The following is a 26515-nucleotide window of genomic DNA, read 5'->3' as shown; positions in this document are numbered from 1 at the left end:
GACTTTATGTATCTGGTTGGTTAGCAAGACGAAAATGTAAATTCAGATTTTCTTGAAAGAAATTCAGTTCTTGACAAATATATAGTGTAACACATAACATATTACACATCACAATCTGTTATTTTTTCTTATTTCTTGTTATTTCTATTGTTCTTTGATTTATTTTTTTATTTTATTATTAATGAACTTTAATAACTCCGTCCAGGGTGTATCCTGCCTCGATGCCCGATGACGCCTGAGATAGGCACAGGCTCCCCATGACCCGAGGTAGTTCGGATAAGCGGTAGAAAATGAGTGAACGAGAGTGAACTTTAATAGTTGTAAATAGATTCTATAGTAACAGTTTACACCTGGATTTGTTTGCTGGATGTACTGTACCTTATAAATGGAAAGGTGTGTGTAGCTGATATGGTTTTCTTTAAGTATGTGTTTATTTAGCATGCCTCCTGTAGCAGGAGTGGAATTAGCACTAGGTGAAGGTAGTAATTATATAAGGTTTTACTGTATATAGAACCTAAAGGTGGGGGCACGGTGGCTTAGTGGTTAGCACGTTCGCCTCACACCTCCAGGGTCGGGGTTCGATTCCCGCCTCCACCTTGTGTGTGTGGAGTTTGCATGTTCTCCCCGTGCCTCGGGGGTTTCCTCCGGGTACTCCGGTTTCCTCCCCCGGTCCAAAGACATGCATGGTAGGTTGATTGGCATCTCTGGAAAATTGTCCCTAGTGTGTGATTGTGTGTGTGTGTGTGTGTGTGCCCTGCGATGGGTTGGCACTCCGTCCAGGGTGTATCCTGCCTTGATGCCCAATGACGCCTACCTCGTGACCCGAGGTAGTTTGGATAAGCGGTAGAAAATGAATAGAACCTAAAGGCTGATATCAGGGAATGACTGTTTGTACGTAGCTACTATCATGTAAGAGATTATTTATGTTTCAAGAAACTTCTATGACGTAAATATAAACAAATAAATTGCACAACGTACTGTACTGTCTCACGCTTACTGGCGTGGATTCTGACACTGTTTAAAAACAGACAAAAGGATTTATAAATGGAGACTATAAAGAAGTTCAGGTGGCCATCTCGAAGCCACCAGTAGCCCAACATTTGAAAGCAGAATTGGACATTATATGTGATTTGGTTTTAGATTTATTGTGTTATTAAGCTATTTATTTTTAAGCCAAGCTGTGTGTTTGAGGTATATATGAGGTGATTCATATACAATCAGGAGGCTGTGACTTTCTATTACGTCTTGAAGCTGAGAGGTTTTCAAGATGACCGCTTGAGAGGTTTTCAAGATGACCACTATTTCTATTGCAGAGACATCATTTTGTCCGTTTTATCGATGACAGTGTGATAGAAACATAACTTTTTTATTTTTTATCAGAAATATATGTAAGGGGGGGCACAGTGGCTTAGTGGTTAGCACGTTCTCCTCACACCTCCAGGGTTGGGGGTTCGATTCCAGCCTCCGCCTTGTGTGTGTGGAGTTTGCATGTTCTCCCCGTGCCTCATGGGTTTCCTCCGGGTACTCCGGTTTCCTCCCCCGGTCCAAAGACATGCATGGTTGGTTGATTGCCATCTCTGGAAAATTGTCCATAGTGTGTGATTGTGTGAGTGAATGAGAGTGTGTGTGTGTGTGCCCTGCGATGGGTTGGCACTCCGTCCAGGGTGTATCCGGCCTTGATGCCCAATGACGCCTGAGATAGGCACAGGCTCCCCGAGGTAGTTCGGATAAGCGGTAGAAAATGAGAGAGTGAGAGAAATATATAACACAAGTGTGCTTTCCGAATCCCAGTGAACATTATTCACACTTCATAGCGAGCACAGGTGTGCAGAATCTTTCCCGTATGAATATATTAAGAAGGTCGTTTCAGGAGGCTAGAAGATACCGTACATGCTGGATAAAGATTAGCATCCGAGCAGCGATGATTTGATTGGTGGTGTGTGAAAAATTCAGCTCAAGAGCACTTCTGCTGTTTACTGAGACCTTGAGTGATTTGTGTATGTAAAAACGTGCAAATGTTTGCACACAGCATTGTACTGTATGTTATTCCTGATTTGAAGTCAGAGAGCATTAAAGCTTCACTGACCTCCAAGCGTGTGTTAAACTCCTCTGACGCTGGGCATCCCTGCAGAAACAGAACTAAAACTGAAATGTCTGGAAACTTCAGACGAATCCGAGCAATCCCCAAATTTAGATGAGCTAAAATATGTTGTGTTTATGTGAAGCGGTGATTGAATTTGCATTGTTAGGAGTGCAGTGAGAGTGCAGTGAGAAACATTAGGATGTATTTACATTCATCATCAGCCACAGGCTTCTCTCAGCACGGTTGGAAAAATATTCTCATGGACCTTTGACTTGTGAGCGGAACAGGTTTAAGGAACTGGTGTTTAGACAGCGGTCTGTGTTTCTTCCTTTCTGTGTGTGTGTGTGTGTGAGAGAGAGAGAGAGAGAGAGAGAGAGAGAATATATAGGAAAGAGAGATACTGTGAGAGAGTGTGTGAGAGTGAGGGGAGGGAGAGAGGGAGAGATTGAGGGAGAATATAAGCTTATTTATGTGAGAAGGAGAAAAGGAAAGGAGATCGGGAGAGAGAGAGAGAGAGAGAGAGAGAGAGAGAGAGAGAGAGAGAGAGAGAGAGAGATGTTAGTGAAATAATTGCAGTTATTAAAGCAACTTTTCTCATACATGTTTCCATTTTAGTGGTGACGGTGAATCTGTAAATGATGCTACACTGATGAAAAGCTGCATATTTTAGACACACAACAAAAATATTGGGAAATAACCAAAAGGAAATAAGGATCTATATTGAATACCACAACCACAAAGTCATATTTTAAGCTCAGACATTATTTTTTGGTTTCAGAATTATTGGCACCCCCACAATTGATTTGGAAGTATCAATAAACAGGGATGAGAACACTAGGGAAATACCGGGGTGGAGTCAGAGAGAGCATGAAAAGAAAATGTGATGAGGAGAGCCTCCTCAGGGCGGAACGGAGGTCAAGGCCCTCTCTTAATGGCTGATGGTGTGGAGGGAACAGTAAGTCACTCAGCATTGAACAGGGTGGAGTTCCTCTCTGCTGCCTCCATCACACCCAGCCAGGGCTCTGAGCCAGAAGCAGAGCTAAAGAACGTACAGCTAAACCTTCACTATCAGAGCGGTTTGTTTATTAGATCTCATCATGTACACTGTTTTTTTTTTTTTTGTTTTTTTTTTAAAAATAAAAGAATGAAGGACAAGCATTAAACACCACGATGTAGAAAATCACCATCAAACAGGAGGTGGCTGTGTTACGGCTGTGTTCCAAATGGAGAATAAATATGCTGAATTTTTACATGCATTTTGTACATGAAACTAAGTAAAGGATGTTGTAAAGGATTCCACACTAGTGACAGAGTAGTGTATATTTACTGACATATATTCACTGTAATTCTGTCTGTCTGTGTGTGTGAGTGTGTGTGTGTGTGTGTGTGTATCCCAGTTTTTCCTCCTTCACGCCCTACTTAAGCTACACAGCTGCCTGGGACAAAGCCAGTGTGTACAAGTGTTACCTGGAGGGCATTAAAACTTGACATGCTTTTGGCGGTTCTAATACGATATTTATGTGTGTGTGTGTGTGTGTGTGTGTGTGTGTGTATGGTTTCATTATAGACTGGAATACACATTAGAGCCAATTACAATACATTTCAGTAGAGAAGCTAGCTACAGACAGAGCGTGTATGTATGTGTGTGTCGTAACCTCCCTGAGAACAAAATATCCAAAAGGTTCCAAAAAAAAAACTCAACTTTCATGTTTAACAATAAACATGAAAATGTTTATTATTTCTTCTGTCTTCCCAAAAGTCACTATGAGTCAAAGCTGCTTCTAAAAGGGTAGTGAAGGATGGTGATTGGAGCTGAAGGGTCGTTGCTGTGTGATTTTCCCTGAGGGACGTGAGGTCAAAGAGTTGGGTAAAGTTTGATTGACAGAGTTTTGCAGCAGTTGCTCTCTTACAGATGACCAAAGACCCTCCAGATTCCCGTCCCAGACAACTTAAAAGTAGCTTTTTCCACCGAATTACCAATCATAAGATATAATGCTATAAAGAGTGTATAAAGAGTAAAGAACTCTTATAAAGAGTAAGTGTGTGGCTTATGTTGCTCTCTCTCTCTCTTGCTCTCTCTCTCTCTTGCTCTCTCTCTCTCTTGCTCTCTCTCTCACTCTCTCTCTCTCGCTCTCTCTCGCTCTCTCTCTCAGCTGATTGTGACTCTCAAAAGTACAGACATAAACAACATTATATTATACATTTAGCTTGGACTATACAAGACAGAATAAAGCAGACTATACAAGACAATACAGATGATGTGAGACATTATAGACATATATACTTTCTCTCGATCTCTCTCTCTCTCTCTCTCACCCTCTCACACCATCTTTCTTTTTTCCTCTTTCTACCCCATTCCGTATTCCGTATCTTTCACTCCTTCTTCCAAATATAAGTCTATGTACTCTCTTCCTCTCTCCCTCCTTTCCTCTTTCTTTTATATATAAGCTTATTGTCTGTCTGTCTGTCTGTCTGTCTGTCTGTCTGTCTGTCTGTCTGTCTGTCTGTCTGTCTGTCTGTCTGTCTGTCTGTCTGTCTGTCTGTCTGTCTGTCTGTCTGTCTGTCTGTCTGTCTGTCTGTCTGTCTGTCTGTCTGTCTGTCTGTCTGTCTGTCTGTCTGTCTCACACCCAGTGGTTAAGGGCTTCACCTCAGGGTCATGAATTCAGTTATCATCCTGGTAGCAATGACTTGACTCAGATTTTAGATTCTGGACTGATGTTCAAATTCAGAATGAAGTACGGTTATAGCTTTTTTGGTATTTTTGGGGTGAAAAAAGCAACAGGGGCAATATATATAAAATATACAGTTGAGGCCAAAATTATTAGCCCCCCAGGAATTTTGGAACATTTTCCTAAAGATCTTTCCAATGTTTGCAGCATTGATAAAACTTGATATAATCAAACATTCGCCAGTGCTATTTAGTAGCTTTTGGTACATTTTGGAATATAAAATACATTTTTAGGCTTGCTTTATAATCAAATATAGTGAAAATGGGGTGGTCAAAAATATTAGCCCCTTGTGAATATTTGCTTTCAAAACACACCCAATTAATCAATCAGCTTTCAAAACACACCTAATTAATCAATCAGCTTTCAAACCACACCTGTGCAGTCAATTGGCTTCCTAACAACACCTGGGCATTCAATCAGCATTAAAGGACTCCAAGGAACAGGGCACTTGAACACATTATTGGGAGAGACTACTTTTACTCACCATGCCAAAGACAAAGGAAATCAGTCTTGAGCTCAGAAAGAAGATAGTGGAGGCTCATGATAAGGGGGAAGGCTATACTGCCATTTCCAAGCTTTTCACAGTGTCTAGAACCGCCGTACGTTGCATCATTGCCAAGTACAAGGAGACAAATTCTGTAAGAAACAAACCTGGGCGTGGTCGTAAGCGCAAGATTTCAAGAACCCTGGAGAGGAAAATAGTCAGAGATATCAGCAAGATGCCCCAGACATCTGCCAAGATGATTGTTGCTGACCTGGCCTCTTCTGGAGTTGATGTTTCAAGGAACACAGTTGTGAGGGCTCTTCATCGTGGTGGGCTTCAGGGCCATCGTCCCAGAAGAACCCCTTTACTCAAACAGCGGCACATCACAGCTAGACTGAGGTTTGCCCGTGAACATTTGAAAGGTAAAGATGAGTTTTGGGAGTCTGTGCTTTGGTCTGATGAGACTAAACTGGAACTGTTTGGGCACATGGATGTTGCTTATGTTTGGCGAAGAAAGGGTGAGGCCTTCAACCCTAAGAACACAGTTCCCACAGTTAAACATGGTGGTGGGAGCATCATGCTGTGGGGCTGTTTTGCAGCTTCAGGCACAGGGAGCCTTGTTCGGGTGCATGGCATCATGAAAAAAGAAAATTATGTTGACATTTTGAGGGATAATATGCAGAAATCTGCTCGTAGTCTAGCCTTAGGTCGTCGCTGGGTCTTCCAACAAGACAATGACCCAAAGCATACATCGAAATTGGTCCAACAGTTCCTGAAGGATACCAAAACAAAGGTCCTGGAGTGGCCCGCACAGAGCCCAGACCTCAATCCTATTGAGAATCTGTGGCGAGTGCTCAAAGTGAATGTCCATGCTCGGAAACCACGTAATTTGGACCAGCTGGAGCAATTTGCAATGGAAGAATGGGCTAAAATCCCTCAGGAAACCTGTGCCAACCTAGTAAAGAACTACTCTAAGAGGTTGTTGTCAGTTGTGGCTCAGAAAGGGTTCACTATTGACTATTAATGACCGGGGGCTAATAATTTTGGACGTTTCATTTTTGCCCTTTCTTGTTTCAACTCACTATTTCAATTAAATATCCTAATCAAACTTAGTGGAGATTTTGTCTTTGTTATTTTGGAAACAAACACACTATAAAACACTTGTTGTTAATGGTCATTTCCATGGAGAAATCAAGAGTTTTGTCTAATTTCATAAGGGGGCTAATAATTTTGGCCTCAACTGTATATAAACACTGGCTTGAGAGCTCTTGCACCTGACCTCTAGCACCAGCCCTACTGCCACTGTGTCTCTTACACCCCTGGCTGCAATCCATGTGAGGGGCTTGTGTAATGGGGGAAAGGATGAAGATCATGTTTCTGAGGGGGAAAACACACACACACACACACACACACACACACACACACACACACACACACACACACACACACACACACACACACAGGAGGTGTTTATGAGAGAGGACAGAGGCTCTGAGTGTGCACACACGAGGCAGACGACTGGGTGGGTGAGAGGATGAGAGAGCCATGAATTTGAGGAGAACACTGGGCAACCCCCTTCTCTGATAAAGCAAAGCGGAAACCAATAACATTAAAACAATAGTGTTATCAGCCAGCGCTCTTCCTGTCTGCCATTAACCCCTTACTGCCCCGATGCCTGAGACTCGCCAAAATCTGGAAATGACACATCGTGCCATTGTTTCCTAAAACATCATTCACAGACTAAACAGAACATTGATTCATAACACAGCATGTTGCAGCAATCAAGGAAATAAAGCTTCATTCGGAATGCATCGTACTTTACGGAAAAAAAGTAAAATTCCACCGTCCCAAAATTTCAAACGAGACTCTGATGCATGTTAAAGTACTCAGATTGAATTGAGTGTATAATTTACTATGGCGCAATTTAGAGATTTAGAGTTTTATTTGAAATTTACATCCTCAAAGTTTTCCAATCAAAGTATTTATTTCTAATTATTAATAAAATAATATTCCAGTATAAAGATCCATATAGTTGATTTAGTTTCCTACTCTTAACTCTTCTCTATGCCGCTCTGTGTCCATGTATTTGCCATCAAAGGGCTGTCAAGGATAAATCAGAGAAAGATAGAGTGTGTTTTTTTCACCCGTGGGACGGTCTCTAATCTCTACGGCACGTGCGCCATGCCTTTGGAATGTTGAGTAGGAGAGAAGTCCTGCAGGGGAAGTGAGTCAGTGATGAAGTCGCAGAGCCGTAGAGGTGGCCGAGGGAGGCAGGAAGTGTCGCTCAGTTTTTGGTGCCCTGCAAAGCATCCATGATGATCTTATTGTATTCCGACAGCTGCTTGGTGACATTCTTCTTCACGGGCCGGTAATCGCTCTCCATGCCTTTAGAGGCGATGACTGGTGGTTGGGGAGTTAAAGAAAGATTGTACGCTGCTAACTGAAACCACCTGTTGTGGTCAAACAGCAAAAAATAAATAAATAAATAAAAAAAATAATAAAATAAAATTCCCACCATATCCACAGAGAACCCATATTTCTAAAAGAATTAGCATAAAGCAAATTGCAGTAAATTGTAATAAAGAACTTTGAAAATAAGAACGAATGAATCCTAAGAAATGAAAAGATTCAGGGCTTTACAGAAGCAGAGTTGTCATGGTTACAGGACTGCATTTGCAGGTATTTGTGGATAAAGTGTTGAGGCTAAGACTGGATATATAAATGAACTGTGTGCAGACCGTTTGGGATCAATATAAGAGTAAGGCTTCTTCTGGGTTCTCTGGTTTCCTCCCACCTCCCAGACATACACACACGGCCAAAAGTCTGTAGATACGTCTGACCATCACATTCATATGGAATTCGTCCCCAAATTCAGCAAATGCGGTGGAAAAATCTAGTCCAGTGTTTCCAGAAAATAAAAGGTGATAATACCAGCAAAGGGACTGAAACCCCATCTGTGATGGTCATGTGTTGTGTCCACAAACTTTTTGCCGTACGGCGTACACCCTTAGACGTACTGGTGATGCTAAACTGCACCTATGTGTTAATGTGTGCGTGCGTAACAACGACCTGGTGTATTATTCAGAGTAAATTCCTGCCTGATGCCAAATCCAACGCAACCTTGACCAGGAGAAAGCTCTTAAAGATAAACCAAGTCTGATGTCGGGATCGTTCTTAGCGTGGATGCTAAATGAATGACGTTTAAGGATACACTCTTTCATAACGAAGTTGTTCTGTTCAAGGTGTTGCCACTTCCTTTCCAGATTTGTCAGCTGCAGGACAAACGAGAGACATTTATAGTCATCAATGTCATTTAGTCATTTATAGATCATCAATGGAGTTAAAAGCAAATTGTAAAAGATTTTTTTTTTTTTTTTTTAATGTCACTCATCATATGATTCTTTGAATATCCAACTTTCCCCACAGTAAACCAGTCGTATGTGCCATACGCGCTAGATTCTTACATTAACTCTTTCCCTTCATGTGTTTAATGCTAACTCGGATTTTCCGATGAGCTTCCAGGAGCAATAGCACTGTGGCGACTCTCCCTAAAAGGTTCTTATCATAACAAAAGCATTTCATAAAGATTAAGTGGGCATGGGAAATGTGCCAGCTCATCCAAGCACAATACATGTATGGGTACGCTTGGAGTATCTAAGGACATGATCGTCGCCCGCTCTCTCAGCACAACAACAGCGTAAATGTGCTGGCTGGACAGAACCGTTTCCTCTATAGATAGCCACAGAGGTGTGTTGCCAAGACTGTTGTGAAGACTGGGAGCCTGGACCTTTAGCCTATATAAGAGGACATGCATCAGGAAACGATACTCCACCCAGAAATAATGCGGTGGTGGGACACAATAAAGTTGCTTGCTGGGTGTTAACACAAAAAAAATAAAAAAATCGTACAGTAAAGGAACTGCTTTAACAATATAGTGAGATTAGGGAGAAATACATGCAAAATTAAAACTGTTAATTAAAACTGTAAGGATGCTGCATGTTAAAGTGTGTGTGTGTCTGACCTGTGTGTGAGTCTCGTTCTCCTGCAGCTGTGCTGCAAGAGCCTCGTATTCCTGATTCATCGTTTGATTAATCTTCTTAAAGGCATCTCTCCTCTCCATTAGAGAGACTCGTTCTTCCTGCAACATCTGAAAACATAAACATAAGTGTCCAGGATTTCTTCATTCTCAAATCTGATTGAGTGAAGTGACATACGGTGACCCAGACTCAGAATTTGTTCTCTGCGTTTAACCCATCCAAAGTGCACACACACAGCAGTGAACACACACACACATCGTGAACACACACACCCGGAGCAGTGGGCAGCCATTTATGCTGCGGCGGCCAGGGAGCAGTTGGGGGGTTCGGTACCTTGCTCAAGAGTCAGACTCTCTAACCATTAGGCCACGTGTCACGACATGTGTATGTGACAAATAAGTTTTTATTTGATTTGATTGGTCAGAAGGTGCAGCCGCTCAGTCACGTATGGATTTATATTTATATATTTTACATTTATGTTAGTTCTAATATGTTCTGATGTCTATATCGACGCATGGACTCGTTCACAGGGACTTCAGAATCTGGGAATTTTATGTTAAAGGCTGTAAGATGTGACACAGGGCTGCGTCTCAATCCAAAATCGATTTCCTGTACACTGGTACACTGGTACGATGTAAAAAACATCGATGCTCACTATGTTCTCTTACTGGAAATGACATCATGTATCTGCTTATTTGAAATGCGCGATTCCCAGCAATGTTAAGCTATGGCAGAGCTTTTAATTTTATTTTGCCAGATCCGTGAAAATATCCTGTTGTTTTAGAAACCTATACGCTGAACGTAACAGAAACACGTCAGTAATTAAATCTGACTTCGATTTCCTAAATCAGCCTGTTGGAAATGTGACTTGTCAAACTGTATCTATATCAGAAGAGGTATTCGTTCATAATTTGGCTGTTTTTTAAAACTGACTCAGGTTATTTGACTCTGTGACGCTCCGTGTACGCGTGACCCTTGAGCTACTATGCGCTTTCCGCAGAGGAAGAATCGTGAACGCCTAATGGGAGACGTTTCAGGGGAAAAAAATGTGCATCCTGTTTCAGGCAAAATGCCCTTGTGAGTTAAGTGCACCAGGTCCTACAGAAAAGCTTGAGCAGCTGATATCTGTGTTTATGCTACAGAGAGCTTGTATTACTATCAGAGGAAACGTGTGTGTCACTGAACACGGCCTGCTAACCGGAGGAAAAGACATAATTATATACATATTCTTCCTGAGAAGACTCGATTTATGAGGAGAGAGACGCTTATCTCACGTCGTTACGGAGAAACTATTTTGGGTGGATTATGATTTTAAGCGTAAAGGCAAAACAAATGACTGTTGTTACACATGAGTCAGCTACCTTCATCTTCTGATCTCCGGAGGCCTTCAGGGCGTCCAGATCCCTGTACATCTTCAGTCCTTCACTCATCTCCTGGATCTTTTCTTTCAGAGAGTTCATCTCTGCCTGCACTTTCCCTTCCAGACGTTCTACATTCAGCAGGTCCTGCTGCAGACGCTCACACTCTGAACACACACACACACATACACACAACAATCTTAATACAGTAATCTAATCTCATGTGTGCTGTATATCAATATTTGATATAATATAGAACATTTTCTATTATTATTTAATATTATTTATAAGGAATGACATTTGGGAGTGTACTGTTGTAGAAAATGAATCAACAAAGAGCTACTTTTACAGATTATTTTCCTAAGATTGCATGTATTATTATACCACAGACATGCAGCGGTTTTTTATCTAGATTTAAATGTTTTTACATCATGATTTTACACTTTAAAAGTAAAAGTAAAAGTAAAAAGTAAAAGTAAAAACTAAAAAGCAAAAGTAAAAACTAAAAAGCAAAAGTAAAAACTAAAAGTAAAAACTAAAAGTAAAAATAAAAAGTAAAAGTAAAAACTAAAAAGCAAAAGTAAAAGTAAAAACTAAAAAGCAAAAGTAAAAACTAAAAACTAAAAAGCAAAAGGAAAAACTAAAAGGAAAAACTAAAAACAAAAAAGGAAAAAGCAAAAGTAAAATTAAAAAGTATAAATAAAAATTTTAATTAATTTTTAAAAATGAGAACAAAATGGTTCCTAACAGAGAGAAGTACTTTGCTGGTTGTTAAAATGCATTTCTGTATACAAAGTTTTCATTTTATACTTTTCTACTGTTTATTTTTTTTCCATGGTGGCACAATCGTTCTACTAGCACTCTGTCATGATAGATCATTTACACCATAGAAAAGCAACAACAACAAAAATATGGTATGATGTTCCATTGCTGCTAAATCACAGATGTGACCTTTCACCTCAGCCTCAGTTTGAACTTTGAATCTCAGAATATTTCTGTTTGAAAACTTGGATTATCCCGAGTCGCTTTTTTTTTTTTTCCTAAAGAGCATTTGTGCTGATTGTGCTCATCACAAGCACTAAGGCTTTCTGATATCAGGTAAAAGGACACTAGGCATATGGGTGTGTGTGTGTGTGTGTGTGTGTGTGTGTGTGTGTGTGTGTGTGTGTGTGTGTTAAGAGTGCAAGGACAGTTACACAGAGCTAAGCAAATCGAGGACCCTGTGCTTTGCTGTGTAAAAGCTCGGTTATACAACATGGAAGCAAAGCACAATCACTATCTGTTGACTTTTTCCCACTGGAAATGCTCTCTAGTGGCTGGTTCTTCAGTTTGCACAGCTCTTGTGGGTTTGGGGAGACAGGAAGGGGAAAAGGGCCAGTTCCTCCTGATAGGCAACAGTCCCGCTTCTGTGTTTGGAGAGAGTGGGGCATGTGTGTATGTGTGTAGTATGTACGGTGTAATCAAAATGCCCTGTCAGCATTTCTGAGCATTCTCTGCTGCTTCCTCCTCTTAGGGGTTTCTTTTACTTACAACCCGAGCTAATCGCCTTCTCTCTCTCTCTCTCTCTCTCTCTCTCTCTCTCTCACACACACACACACACACACACACAATTTACACAGATTATTTTGTAATGGATATTTTAAACAGGGATTTTGCTAATTAATTCTGCTATTCACGTGTTTGTTCTGCATCTTTACCTCTGCACGTCCACCTTTTTTCCTGCAATACAAACACTTTCCAAAGCCTCACATAGACATGTGACAACATTATTAAACATAACTTAATTTACGGACATCTATGGTTCGATTTCTTGCATGTGTGGATTGTATGGCTTGTTACCAACATCTGGTGAAAATTTCATGTCAATAGCACCTTTAGAAATGAAATTTACTGAGAAAAATGGTGACGTGTTCAATTCTTATTTTACCCGCTGTAACTCTGTCTATATGACTAATGAGTCATGGTGGTGTTTATGCAAAACTTCACAAACTATTTGTAAAGAATTTCAGGGAACCGGACCTTCATGAACTCCTTCGTACGCTGCAAGGTTACGAAAGCGGTCGTCTTTGTTTTCTTAAAAATACTTTATTGCGATATTTAACTATGTTTTTGAAGCTAGACATGTGTTCATATACTGTACACGTGTAAAGACATTTTTCCACCAAACCATTTATTTAAAGAAATAGATCATCCCGAAACGTTGACTTTGCTAATGAATGAAATTATGTGCAACAGCATGACAAATTAATCCCCGCCGGCTTTCTTCTGGTCTCCTGCAGCCTCTTCCGTTAAAGCCAAGCTGCGAGGCATTCCCCTGCGCTGCTTTTCAGCGGCTATGAAAGTGCACTGCTAGAAGATAAACAAACAGGGTGTGGAGGAACAATGCCTGGTGGTCCTGAGAATAGAGCGCGGTGAAGGAAATGGGGCAGCGCTGTGGAGATAAGACGATACTGAGGAGTGGGAGGGATACGGCAGCTCCAAGGTGTCTTATACACAAAGGAAGGAAAGCCTCTTGGCTGCGCTTCAGCCACTATTTAGACACACATAGCAGGGAGTAAAGGAGAAGGATGTGGAACTGGGGAGTGGACATGAGCAGTGTAACTGACCGATTGGTCACCTTGATTCGGTTTGAGTTAGCTTCCTCTGGGGACGAGCACATGTGTGGCCGTTCCTTTATTCCTTTATTATTACAGGTCATCTGCAGTTGCAACGGAGATCTATTATGTTGTGAAAGAACGCACCACAATGTACCACAACATGTAGCTATGTAGAAACTTGATTTAATTTAAAAAATTGCAAATAGCTGGGAAATAATGTGCAATAGGAAGGAGATGCATTTAAGGGAGAGCGTGGGGGAGTGAGAGCATCCATCCATCCATCCATCCATCCATCCATCCATTTCTGTTGCACGTCTATCCTACGTGGTGAGGGACAACCTGGATGAAGTGCCAAATCATCACCGGGCAAAATGGCACACGCTTACACACCATTCACTCACTGCGGATCATCCTACAATGCTTTGCAATGGAGAAATAAACTGGAGTACCGGTTTTACCCTATAATGCCTAATATGTATGGTGTGTGTATAATGTGTGTGTGTGTGTGTGTGTCTGACCAGAAGACAGTCCCTTGGCTGTACTCTGAGATTTCTGCATCTCAGTCTCTTTAAAGCTGAGGTCCTCCTGCATGGACTTGAGCTCATGGGGACTGATGGCCGACAGCTGATTCATACGATTCATCATCTGAAAGAAAAACAGAAGGCTTTTATCACCCTGACCTCACCCTGACCTCACCGACACCAAAGCCAAACAACGGGTCTACATATAATGGATTAAAAACAGCTTCTACACTACAAGCTGGTAGGTTTCACAGGTAAGCATCAGAGATTAAAGCTGTACATGCTGCAGTTTTCTACCCTGCTAGACTGCTCCAGCAGAGCCACGATGCTGGCCTGGGACTCCTTAATGTGCTCCATCTCCTGAGCTCGGTTTGCGTCGAACGCCTCCAGGTAAGCTGTGAAAACATACACAAATAATAAATAAATAAAAACAGAAAAATTACCCCAGCAGCCACTCACATGTTATTACACTTCAAGCAAAAGCAGGAAGTTTACGCTCCACTCACCGTCGATTTCCTCTTCTTTTTTCTGCAACTCTTTATACTTTTGGGTTCGTTCACCTGTTAATAAAGCAAAGGTTTGTATAATAAAAAAAAAAACAACAACAACAAATTGTTAGCTAATAAACTTTGGCACAAGACTCATACTCATAATAGTAATTACACTGTAAATACTGAAACTAACACATACAGGGACATATGGAAATAATCTTACCATCTTGAAATGAACACAGCGAGAAAGAGAGAAGGAAAAACGACACACACGCACACACAATGGGGAAAAAGAAAGGAGAGGAAACAATAAGGAAAAACAGCTAGACGGCTCGACGTAAACCAACATAACAGGGCGACATGCTGTGCGTAAGTATGCTTTGTGGCTGTGTATTTTAGATCGAGCTGTACAATGAATCTGCTGCGTCCACTTCCTCTCTACAATGGGCAGATGGGGTCTGACTGCTCTCTCTCTCTCACACACACACACACACACATCTCCATCTCTTCTGTGTCACTGTATCTTCTCTACAGTAGTCTAGACACTATCCAGGAGTGATGCATGAAGTTTTTGGAAACCGCCCAAAAGCACTTAAGGATTTAGGTCCGCTCAGGGCAAACAGTCTCTAGAGAAAACAAAGGCTAATTGCTGAGTACTTACACACTGAAACCTTCACAATATCTGTCCCGGGGGCTTTCCCAGAAATTCTGTATATCATGAACTGTGTTGGAGACATAAGTGTCTGCACTTCTGGACAGATCATTTTTCTGTGTGCTGCCTGTTAGAGACAGTCGAGAGCCTCGATGTTCAGACGCTTCACTCAGAGGGTCCGATACCTAGACTTTAGATATTCGCTATTTCTCTATATGATAGTAAAAAGGAAGATTCTTAACACCGGGCTTTGTCAACAAGATCAAAATGAACATCCCTCCATCACATCTTAATGAATAATTTTAAAGGTTGTTTCAAGTGTATAAGATCATATCTTTTGATAATGGGCTTCGTAAAGAAAGTCTGTGACCCCTTTATATAATTATAGGCAGTTTATTAACCTCAATGATCAAAAAATACATCCATAAAGCTGTTTATTTAGTACCGATTTCCATGTTTTTAAAATGTGTTCATTGTGAAGTGATTTGATTTCTAGTTCCAGCTGGAGTTATAAAAAATGAATCGATTGTAAAACGATTCAAAATTACATTGTGTGTTTATTGGTAATTAATATATAGAATTATTGCACGGAACATGTTCAGAATTGTTGATCCGAATTACAGATGTGATCTTATGAGGCACTTTGAACATGAGAGGGCGCTGTTCTCTATACACACGATCACAGACGACTCAGATCTGATTCTGTAATATCTCACACAGTAGTCAGGTGAGATGTTTGTCTGTAGGAGATGATGTGGTTGTACCATACCTTGATGGTCCTCCATGTCCATGTCAAGCTGTCGCAACTCTTCCGCGAGCCGGTTGATTTTCTCCCGCGTTTCAGTCAGTCTGAGTAAACACGAGGAACGTTTTCAGTTCGGCCCATTTAATGTTCCGTCGATGATCATGTCAAAAATAAGCTTACTTACTGCCGCTCCATGCTGGCGATTTCCTGATTATCTTCTTTCACCTGAAAGGGAAAGTGGACGTAAATCTGTTGTGTGAATTCGAAGTCCTGTGTGAATCTGTGATACTGGCTTTAAAGAGAGGATGAGGGTGAACAGGGGATGTGTTGACCTGTTTCAGCAAACGTTCTCTTTCCTCCTGTGGAGAGATCACGTTCTTTTCTTCAGCCTCCAGGGCGTCTCGGCGCAGCTCCAGGTCGTGCAGCCGCTCGTATAGCACCACGGCCTCCTGCTTCACCTGACTGTGCTCCAAATCCTAAAGAAAGAAAGAAAGAAAGAAAGAAAGAAACTGAGACATAGAGAAAACATTCTTTTGGGTTTCAGGTCTAAAAATAAAGTGTGTGTGTGTGTGTGTGTGTGTGTGTCAGGTGTGAGGAGTCCACTCACAGCCTCTAATGTTTCCTTTCTGGTCATCAGTGTGTCCAGCTCGTCCTGCCGTGCTGCCAGTTCCTGTAGGTGGTGGAATAGAGAGCAATAAACTTCAAATCATTTACAAGAATAAAGCTCGTACTTCATACATTCACAGTTCCTCTGTGACACCCGAAGCTAATTAGCTACTGTTCTCCTGCATATAGCTGCTTGTTACTTATTCTGTTGGCCACGAAATATCAGTGATGTGAAATTTGTTCTGAATGTCTTTAAGCCGACCTGTAGCAGCTCCTTGTTGACGGCTTTCATCTCAGCATACTTGGCTTGTTTCTCTGGAGGCATTTGTTTCACGATGTCATCTGCTGCCTGCTTCTCCCTTTCTATCTCTTCCTCTATAGCATGGATCGAGTCCTCCTTCCTGAGACAGAGGGAAAAGGGACCGTTTAGGTTTCATGCATTTCAAGCCAGATTTAGTAGGAAGTGAGGCTATAACTAGGCTCTAAACAGCAATGTTAAATTTATGGAAAGCGAGTTCACACATACAGCGACACAGTGACAAAGAAATCGGAGATTGTTCATGGTCAGTGAGAGCTAACAACATGAGGACAGCAAGCGTTCACGACTATATACGAGAAAAGTTCAACTTTTTACACTAGAGCGCACGTGATCTGTGGAAAAGAGCGCACACTGCTTCTCCTTCAGCTCCTATGATATGATGCAGATAAACACTGCCAGATTTTCTTAACTAGTGGGTGCAATGCTAGTTGCTCCAGCCACTGGCAACCATTGTTACTATGACAACCACTAGTAGGAGCAGGTACTGGTGACTTCATAGTACAGTGACTGGAAAGTTGCAGCGGTAAAATCACTGTGTGTATGTGTGTGTGTGTGTGTGTGTGTGTGTGTATGTGTGTGTGTGTGTAGCCTGAAAATAATCCTGATCCAATCCCTGGGCATTAATATTGAGCTGGATATGTCCAGAACTCACTTTGAGAACATAAATGCAATATAAATTTTTGAAAATGAAAATATGAAAATATTTGTATTCAATCGTAGTAGTAAAAAAAAAAAAAAAAATACAATTAGGCTCCGTAAAAGATAACTAAGTGTGATTTCTTCTCACATTTTAATATTTAGATCGAGTTAGATCAAAGAAACTTAAACTAATTATTGTCCAGAATGCTCCTGAGGTCACTTTTATAACGAACCATGTTTTAAAATGCTTGAACTTTACATGCAAAAGAACCAGATTTCAGAAAGTTCTTACATTTCAGAACTATATAAAGTATAAAGTACAAAATTTTCCCAAGGGTTGTCCGAGGTTGCCACACATACTGTACATCACGTAAAAGTTTAAGAATCGGGGAAAACACATTTCTATATCAAAACCACGTAGCTCAAGATCACATGATAGAATTTAGGTAGCATTGCTTGGAATTACGACCAAGACATTTCCCATAAATCTTTTACAACGAGCTCTCTATCTAGTCGGCTGACACTTAACAGTGAATCTTTAGCCAGGAGGCTAAATTTCTTTCTTTTATCACACAGAGCAAAGGTTCTTTATGTAGCTCAGTTCCTTGAAGAACTATTTCAACACTCTTAAGTTCCAGAGTCTCTGCTGCCTGTTACGTGACCGGCTTCAGGGTAAGTCTCTTAACGCTAAATTTAAAAGCTTTTTTCCATAAATCATGTCATTCTGGAAGTATTATAAATGTTTGTTTTTATTCAATAAATTAGATTAGATTTAGGGACGTAGCTGTAAGGAGAAGTATCTAGGGAATGAAAAAGCTGTTGTCCACATGGAATAAAGAAAGCAATACAAATGTTGGAATATAAAAAAGTGTTCATGAATCTATTATAAGGTATTATAAGGTCAAAGTTTGGGCAAAATGTGAGGCTACACCTGGTGATGTGTTGCATTTAAAAGGATCACGGTTTGGGATCGTTTCAAACACCCACTATATGGCCGACATGACTTAGTTTTAATATTTAAAAATAAAAATAAAATGGAGCGATATGTTAGTATGGCTTAGACTTTTTAATGTAGTGTACAATATATTTGACATTTTTGCGAAGGAAATTTTTAAATAATACTTTCCAAGAGATTCAGATGCGAGTGACCGCTAACCAATTAACCTTTAATACCTTCATTATATCATCATTAAGGCAATAAAATTATGCACTAATGATATCCCAATTTGCATACTGATGTAACAAAAGACGCAGTTCATAAAGAAATCGTCATCTGTGTGAAAAGATGCCCGAGATGACGACGAGCCCATCCTTGTATCATAGACTTGTAAGACCGGTTAAAATACTGCGAGATCTTTATATCTTTATCCGCCAAGAGCCCGGGTCTACGTTGTTCCCCTTTGGGCTTGCTTTCGAGTGGCTTTGTGGTTGACAGCAGATAACACTTTAAAAAAAAAAAAAGAAGCCCATAAGCAGAGGCACACGGGAAGACAGCATGCACCAGTATGCGCCTACAGGATCAACCCATGTGCACAAAGCGTCCCTTTGTCCTCTATTCGTGGCCTTGTTCTTAGTGAGTTTGATTATTATTCTCATAGTCATCTGTCTGAAGCAGCTGAGCTCTGTGGATGCATAATAACGCCTTTGTCTGAAGAGATACACTGATGTGTGGACGACAACAGTAGTTGTTATGGTGTGATTCTGGTGTGTTCTCACAGGTTGTTAAATGATCATGATGGTGAAAGAGGTGCTCGTGCTGTGGACGGCGACTCTACTGGCAGCTTCAGCTCAAAGCCTGGTGAGTGATTCGGAGAAGCTTTCGAACCGGTATAAAGACAAACTCAGAGTCTCGTGAACACTGAATGTCGAGCATGATGCAGTATATTAACTGGCTTCAGAGCTAATTCACTACGCTTATCTTACACTCAATCCAACGCTATGTTTCTTTTGTTTTAAGGTCAATGACAGTAATAAGACACTGGCAAACATTCCCCTTACCTACAATGTAAATATAACCCATTTAATCCTGCGCCACAACCTTATTGTGATGAACGACTCGGACATACAGGCTTTGAGGAACTACTCCAATCTGATAGAGCTGGACCTCTCATACAACCTCATAACGCAGCTGCCTGATGGAGCCTTTTCTGCTCTCGGCAGTCTGGAAACGCTCCATTTAACCGGGAATAACCTGCAAACCATAAGGAATGAGACTTTCACAGGTTTGAAGAAACTCAAGACACTGGATCTGAGCTTGAATCCGTGGAACTGCAGGCAGGAGTTACTGACGCTAGTGAAGTGGATGAATGAAACGGGACTACACACAGGTAGGATCCACTCGAATTAATTCATTAGGATTGGTGGAATGCTAGGACGCATTTTGTAGTGCTACAACCAGGAGCTGAAATGGACGTCACTGGGATTATATGATAAGAATCCACACAAAATAACATACAATACTGCACAATAATTAAAAAAAAAAAAAAAAAACAACCAAACAAACATATAGCATCACCCTGAGCACTCGGTTCACTGAGAAAGACAGTGAAGCATGGTGGTGGGAGCATGGTGCTGAGAATGATCCTTAGTCTCTTGTTTACTTCTCTGACTAAACTCCCCTTTTTACTCGGTTGATCCATATTCTTCCGTTACTGATGCTTTGTGCGACGTTTAAAGTTTAAGACTGAGTTGATACTGAGTTTTGATCGTCATGATGTCATTGGTTTAGCCATGTTCTCTTACAACTGATGATTCAACTCCATTCTAATAATGATGAGAAGGCCACCGGATGCACAGGAGCTTATATACAGTATAAAGATTTCACAGCAGTGAATATTTATGCAATCAGGGATGAATACTTAAATAATCACTACGTTTAACTTCGGTTTTATGAGTTATTTTGTGTAGATTCACATAAAAACCCAATGAAGTGCATTTCAGTTCCAGGTTATAACACTACAAATGACTACCAAAAAAAGAAATGTAAATAATACTTGTTAATTGTTTAACATTTTAAGGACCGAACGTCACATGCGCCACTCCAGAAAACCTGACTGGAGAAAGAATCCTAGATGTGCTCAAAACATTCCCAACACAGCTACCTCCAGCAACACGCAACACAGTCACTGCTACAAAAACCACGACTACTACTTCTACAGTCAGAGCTTTCACAGAAACCTTTACTACAGTCCAAAGCTCACAACATCAAGAGTCGGGCACATTAAGCAGCCTCAACATTTCAGGCAAAGGTAAGTACTGTATGTGTTTTGTTTTGTCTTTGTATATCTGATACACACCAAGCATATGAAATAATCCTGTAGCTAAAAAAAACAAAGAAAAAGCACCGAAGTACAAGCACCGAAGTAATATACAAATAGTATATTAAAAAAACATAAGGTATACAGCTAGCATCATTTCGATGATGATACCAAAACAATGTACAGGTTAAATAGTGTCCTTTGATATCTTGCGCAATACGGAGCTGTACATTTACAGCTACGGTTTCGATCCACCAATAAACCCTCTGACGAAGAAGCATGTGATACCAAATTTACTTCTACACACAAAAGATAACAGATTAGCGTGCAATCGTAGCATGATTAACGTAGTGCAGTGTTTACGTGAATCGTCTGTTATGCGAGTCAAATAATGAGCTGCGATACAGAGATCTGTGCGATTCTTCTTAGTATCTCCAACAGAAAGTTTTCTTTTAGCTGGTCAACAAAATTGGCTCTGTTCTAATGGTTCAGGCAAACAGCAGGAAAAAGCAAAGCTGAACAATGATGCTTTGTGTAAAATAACAAGACATGGCATGAAGGCATGAAGTGCAGTTTAACAGTCACAGAAAGAATGCAAAAAATTGACTAGTATCATAAAAAAATAAAAAAAATAACATCATAATGTGTCTTGCTTTACACACGTTGACTGAAGCTGAACAAAATGCCAGGTCAGGAAACACCAACTCCTGGAAGTTCCTCACTGGAGTGATCGTGATCATTCTCTGCACGTCCATGTTCATCGTGTGCGCAGTCAAATCGCCAACCTGGTACAAGATTCTCTTCGACTACCGGCACCAGAGGCTTCACGAAACCGAGGATCCCGGTATCTTTAACACGGGCCGCTACTCCAACTTCAGCCTAGACACCGAACAGACGGAGACCAGCGCTCACGACCTGGACCAAGGCCTTACGGGGCCATCCGAGGATGAGGACGGCTTCATAGAGGACGGCTACATTCAGCCTGAGTACTACAAGGAGCATGCTGACGTGGGTGGAATATAAAATGAGCGACCTTGCTGAAGGAAAAGGGACGATGTCTGATGTGACTGTTTAAGGTTTAACAGAAAGCAGGGTCTTAACCAGGTCCATCTGAGGTGAACATTAAGACATGTAGCTTTCTTTTACAAACCGTACGAATGCATTCTTCCAAACGAAACACCTAGAAGTATTCGGTTTGTATTGCAGGTTCTGAAAGAAAACTTCTCTCACTTGATATTGATTTCTTTTTTTTTAGTTCTGACTACATGCTTGCAGCACAAACAGCCTGAATGCCAAAACACTTCCCTCTTCTATATATTACACACTATAACCTCTGCGTTTCAGCATAAATTTGGTATATATATTAAAAAAGATTTGTTTGTTTAAATGTAAGTATCAGAAAGTGTCTATAGACACAGCTTACACGTAGTACAAGCTGTTCCTTTATAGCACGCTGACGCTAGACAGCCATTAACAAGCTGTGAACGTTAATCATTAACCGTGCTGTACGGCTGAAATCTGGGTTTATAAAATGCTGCTGAATTCTCGAATCTGATTGGTTCGAACGTGTTCGTTAATCATCTATAAGAGCAGCATGGACGGTAGTTGAAGCTCATTCACAGGGATGTGTTCACTGGACACTACATATAACTAATAAATGATATAATCGTCATTATGATGACGTTTCCCATAAGGAGAATGTTTGTGATTGTAACAGCCGATAATTTCTTGATTTCTGCAGCTTATTTTTTTAAAGATACGTATGTGATGACATTCCAATACATTAAATACGGTTATTATAATCAGTATGATATAAATGGATAAAAAGTATGTGTTGCCAAATTATTAAAAAAAAAATTTTTAAACAAATGATGAAATACCTGTTTTTTCATGTGGATAAAATTCACACCGTAGGATTTCAGCGCAGTGTGAAGAAACAGGACGGTTTATAGAACAGAATTATGAGATGTTTCTGAATTGAGGCACTTACTCTCTTCTCTCTGTGAATATGGCGTCTATGCTTTGGGCTTCTCGGTCGTTCTGTACTTTCAGCTGAACGTGTGAAGAGAAATGTGATGTGAAATCACTGCAATTCTACACAAGAACTGAAGAAAAAACATATATATATATACACGTATAAGGCTGCTTACCATGCTGATTTCATTCATTACTTCATCCATTTCTGTGTTGGTGTTCAGTTTGTCAACCAGCTGAAAGTTTCACAAACAATAGTCAATCACTTTAAATACAGAATGCTAATCATTCCTAATCTGTGTGTGTGTGTGTTTTCTTATTTTTTTTATTTTTTGGGCTGTGTCTCAATCGACTCTCTTGCTCCCTAAGTGGTGAGTCAGTATATAGTGTACACTAGTTGGCGCTCGCTACCCGAACATATCAAATATTACAGCTTAAATGTCATATATAAGATTTGTTTACATCATAATCACACAGGTTTCTGACCAGAGATGGGGGACTCGAGTCATATGACTTGACTCGAGTCAGACTTAAGTCGCAAATTTGAGACTTGCTTGACAAATATTAAAAAAAGACTCGACTTGACATTGACTTGACATTCAAGCATATCAGAGCAATAATGACTTACATTTGAACTTGAAGTTGTCTGAGAGTTTTTTTTTCCCATCACGAAGCTGAGAGGCTTCAGAAAATATGACGTCATTCCCGATAGGGGAACATAGTGAGCATTTGTTTTGTTTTTTTGTGGTGCATTGTGGGATTTTTTTTTTACAGAGCAAATGGTCTAGTGCACTGGAAATTTTTTGCACTTAAAACGGCCGATCGAGACGCAGGGTGTCTGTTTAATGTTAGTTTATTTATTGCTTTAGTGCAGTTATGTGTTGTTGTGTACCATGTTGTAGTCGGCAAGATGTCCCTGTAGATCCTTTATTTCTCCAGCCAGGCTTTCGGCTCTGCAAGAGTGAAAAGCTTTGGGGTGAGAAGACACATCAGAAAGATACATCAAACTTGAGGCTGTAACACTGCAATAAAATTCCAGTGACCTTTTTTCATATGACAGATAAGCCGAGTTCTCCTGGTTGAAGACGTCAATCTCTTTCTGTAGCTTGCTGTTCTCTGTTGTGAGCTCGTTTATTTTACTCCTGCGAGGAAAAGAGTGAGCACGAGGGATTGAACATCATCATCATCATCATCATCATCATCATCATCATGTAACATCCCTCTCTACTTTCTAGCTAGAATGTACTGATAACAAATGGCTCACCGGAGTAAACCCAGGTAGTAGGATTTATCCAGGATTTGTCTCTGGGGTCCTGCAGAAAGAAATTAACCACAAAAAGCTTGTAATACAGGTAGAAATTAAACAACACTAAATGCTGCATTTAATAGAAGAAGCACCTTTCCCGCCAGTCTTCATTCCACTGAGACCCTGTTGAGTGACAGGACGATCAGTGACTTTAATCTGAGCTGATAACACACCCGGGGTGGCAATAGGTCCAGCCCTGGTCCCTGGACGTCCAGTACCTGGCACCATCTACAAGATATAACACACATGGAACTGGAAGTGAGCTGGCAGATTTTTAATATATATATATCTATATATGTAGACCTTCTGGCCAATCAGATTTGGGTACTGAACTGTGCTGTGATATAAATAATAAACTCAAAAAGGGAAAAATTTGTGGTTTTGTGTCCTCACTTTAGTTATTTGAGCCTGATTGTGCAAAAACTATATAAAAAAGTCTTTTACTTTATGTCTGACTTATCCTAAGATAAAACAGACATCCTGTTATCTAGTTTGAGCAGAATTTATTTTATAGACACACACATGAACACACACACATATTAAATGATGACTGACAGAACTGCCTGAAGGACTTAGCAATAATAATAATAATGAATAAGATTTCTGTTTTTTTTTTTCTCAGTACAGGGAAACAAGTAAAAAGTCTGGTCAGAGGTAACTACAGTTCAGATTACACCGAATTATACTTTAGATTCATGTCGTCTTCTTGCGATGCACTAAAACTGGATGCTCTGTTCTCACAGTGTGAGTCTCACAGTGTGATATTAAACAAGTTCCTTTTAATACCCTTGATCAGGGTGGAATCTTAAATGAGAAGGTAGACACACAAAGTATCTACTGACTGACCGTGTTCGATGAATTGAAACACCACAATATTTATGTTCACCCTTTGAATGTTTGCCCGCTGAACTGAGATCATCCTGTTGAACAACTCACCCCGGTTCCCACCCTGATCGCTGTCTGTGGAGGTCTGACACCAGTTGGTGGTCTTGCAGTCCCCGGGACTAAAGAACTCCTGCTCAATGGCCTGCCTGATGGTGGTCTCTGAGTTGCCATGATGGTTTAATCTGTCAGGAGCACACAGTAACATCTCAATCTCAATTATTAGTGGCTGTAAATACCTTTTTGAAGTAATTGGGTGATACATTGGTCCAAAAAAAAACCATCATCACGAATATAGTACAAGGCTACTAGAACTATTAAAGTCTGTTTTAATACAACGATAGTAATAATAATTCAAATTGACCTACCTAGTATGTAGTCAGTTAGCAGAACGTTAGCTACGTAACTAGCTGCTTAGGAGAAAACAGCTAAGCTAATCAGCTAAGCTAACTAGCATTTAGAGCTATCTGGGTCTGCTATATTAGAAGGACGATTTTTTTTTTTCCTTTCTATACGCATTTACAGATATAAAACAATAATCTTTTAACCATAAAACCCTGTGCACCGACGTTGTACGATAAACCGAAGTAATTTGTAGCCGACGGATCCTCCTGCTTCTAGAGAAGTAGAGGACTCTTCTGACGTTGCTTAGCAACCCGAGTTATCGCGAGATTAGACGTGAAAACCGTCGTAAAATGTGGCCGAAAATGTATTACCTGTGTACTAAAAGTGGTCTAATGATCCAAAACAGCAATCAGATAGACAATGTCGTCTATACTGGTTAGTAAAGTAGTGTGGATTATATCTGGCTTTATTTTGGGATGTACTGATTTTGAAAGAGAAATTAAAACAATTCATTTTAAATTGATTTATTTATTTATCATTTATTTCATTATTTCAGGCTTCATTATTTTATTTCTAACATTTTGTGTTTATTTTTAAGATATGTAATGTTATATGCATTAATAAACTCATACAAGAAGAAAGTTACCGGTGTGTTTGTGTAAAATCTTGTATTTTTGTGTATTTCTGATGCGTGACCTATGATGTCATCATGGAGTGGATGTAAAAATAAATAAATAAACAAATAAACATGCAAGATGAATCCAAATTAAGGATCTATCCTGGCACCAGAACACTTACCAGCTATGGTTAGGAAGGTACAACGATGCCTGTACTTCTTGAGGAGACTTAAGAAAGCTCATCTGTCCCCAGGGATGTTAACGAGTTTCTACCTCTGCATCATCTAGAGCATCCTGACCAACTCCATCACTGTATGGTACAAAGGCTCCACTGTGTGTGAACGTAAAGCCCTGCAAAGGGTGTCAATGCATCACTGGCACCCAACTACCTGCCATTGAGCACCTTCACCACAGCAGATGTCTGCGCGTAGCTCACAACATCATCAAGGACTCTTCACATCCCAGTCACAAACTGTTTAACCTCCTTCCATCAAGAAGGAGATACAGGAACATACATACGTAGAACAATTTACTTGTACATTTCAACAATGTCCACACATCTCTGCACTGTTATAGCCTTTATATTTATTCACTGTACATATGTTTACATATATACCTATATATATTACATGCTGTACATATGTTTACATATATACTACCTGTATATTACATGCCGTACATATGCCACACATTTATCTGCACTTGTCTATTTACACAACTTCTACTCTTTACACTTCTGGTTGATGCCAAACTGCATTTTGTTGCTGTGTACCTGTACTATATAATGACAATAAAGTTCTATCTATCTATCTATCTATCTATCTATCTAGCTTCTTACTTATCATATAACGTGAATTTACATAAAATACATAA

At 40.3% G+C, this 26515-nt stretch overlaps 2 protein-coding genes across 2 annotated transcripts; one reads left to right on the top strand and one right to left on the bottom strand.

The window, feature by feature from the left end:
* Positions 1-6505: 6505 nt before the first annotated feature.
* On the bottom strand, positions 6506-25341 carry ift74 (intraflagellar transport 74). The gene is made up of 20 exons (XM_060863014.1): positions 25049-25341; positions 24735-24865; positions 23891-24026; positions 23757-23805; positions 23536-23634; positions 23385-23445; positions 22669-22728; positions 22509-22570; positions 16572-16704; positions 16305-16373; positions 16030-16173; positions 15882-15922; positions 15722-15801; positions 14316-14369; positions 14107-14204; positions 13807-13933; positions 10695-10858; positions 9318-9443; positions 8508-8568; positions 6506-7696 (listed from the first exon to the last, which is right to left on the bottom strand). The coding sequence occupies exons 2-20, from the start codon at positions 24852-24854 to the stop codon at positions 7581-7583; spliced, it is 1800 nt and encodes a 599-aa protein (XP_060718997.1). The 5' UTR covers positions 24855-24865; positions 25049-25341; the 3' UTR covers positions 6506-7580.
* On the top strand, positions 17823-22787 carry LOC132840928 (leucine-rich repeat-containing protein 19-like). The gene is made up of 5 exons (XM_060863016.1): positions 17823-17933; positions 18980-19059; positions 19219-19588; positions 20279-20509; positions 21192-22787. Exons 2-5 carry the CDS (start codon positions 18988-18990, stop codon positions 21539-21541), a joined length of 1023 nt encoding a protein of 340 aa, XP_060718999.1. The 5' UTR covers positions 17823-17933; positions 18980-18987; the 3' UTR covers positions 21542-22787.
* Positions 25342-26515: the final 1174 nt, after the last annotated feature.

The sequence above is a fragment of the Tachysurus vachellii genome, chromosome 26 (genome assembly GCF_030014155.1).
Source record: "Tachysurus vachellii isolate PV-2020 chromosome 26, HZAU_Pvac_v1, whole genome shotgun sequence".
Classification (NCBI taxonomy): Eukaryota; Metazoa; Chordata; class Actinopteri; order Siluriformes; family Bagridae; genus Tachysurus; species Tachysurus vachellii.
The sequence above is the reverse complement of the archived record's forward strand: the minus strand, read 5'-3'. Positions and strand labels throughout refer to the sequence as shown.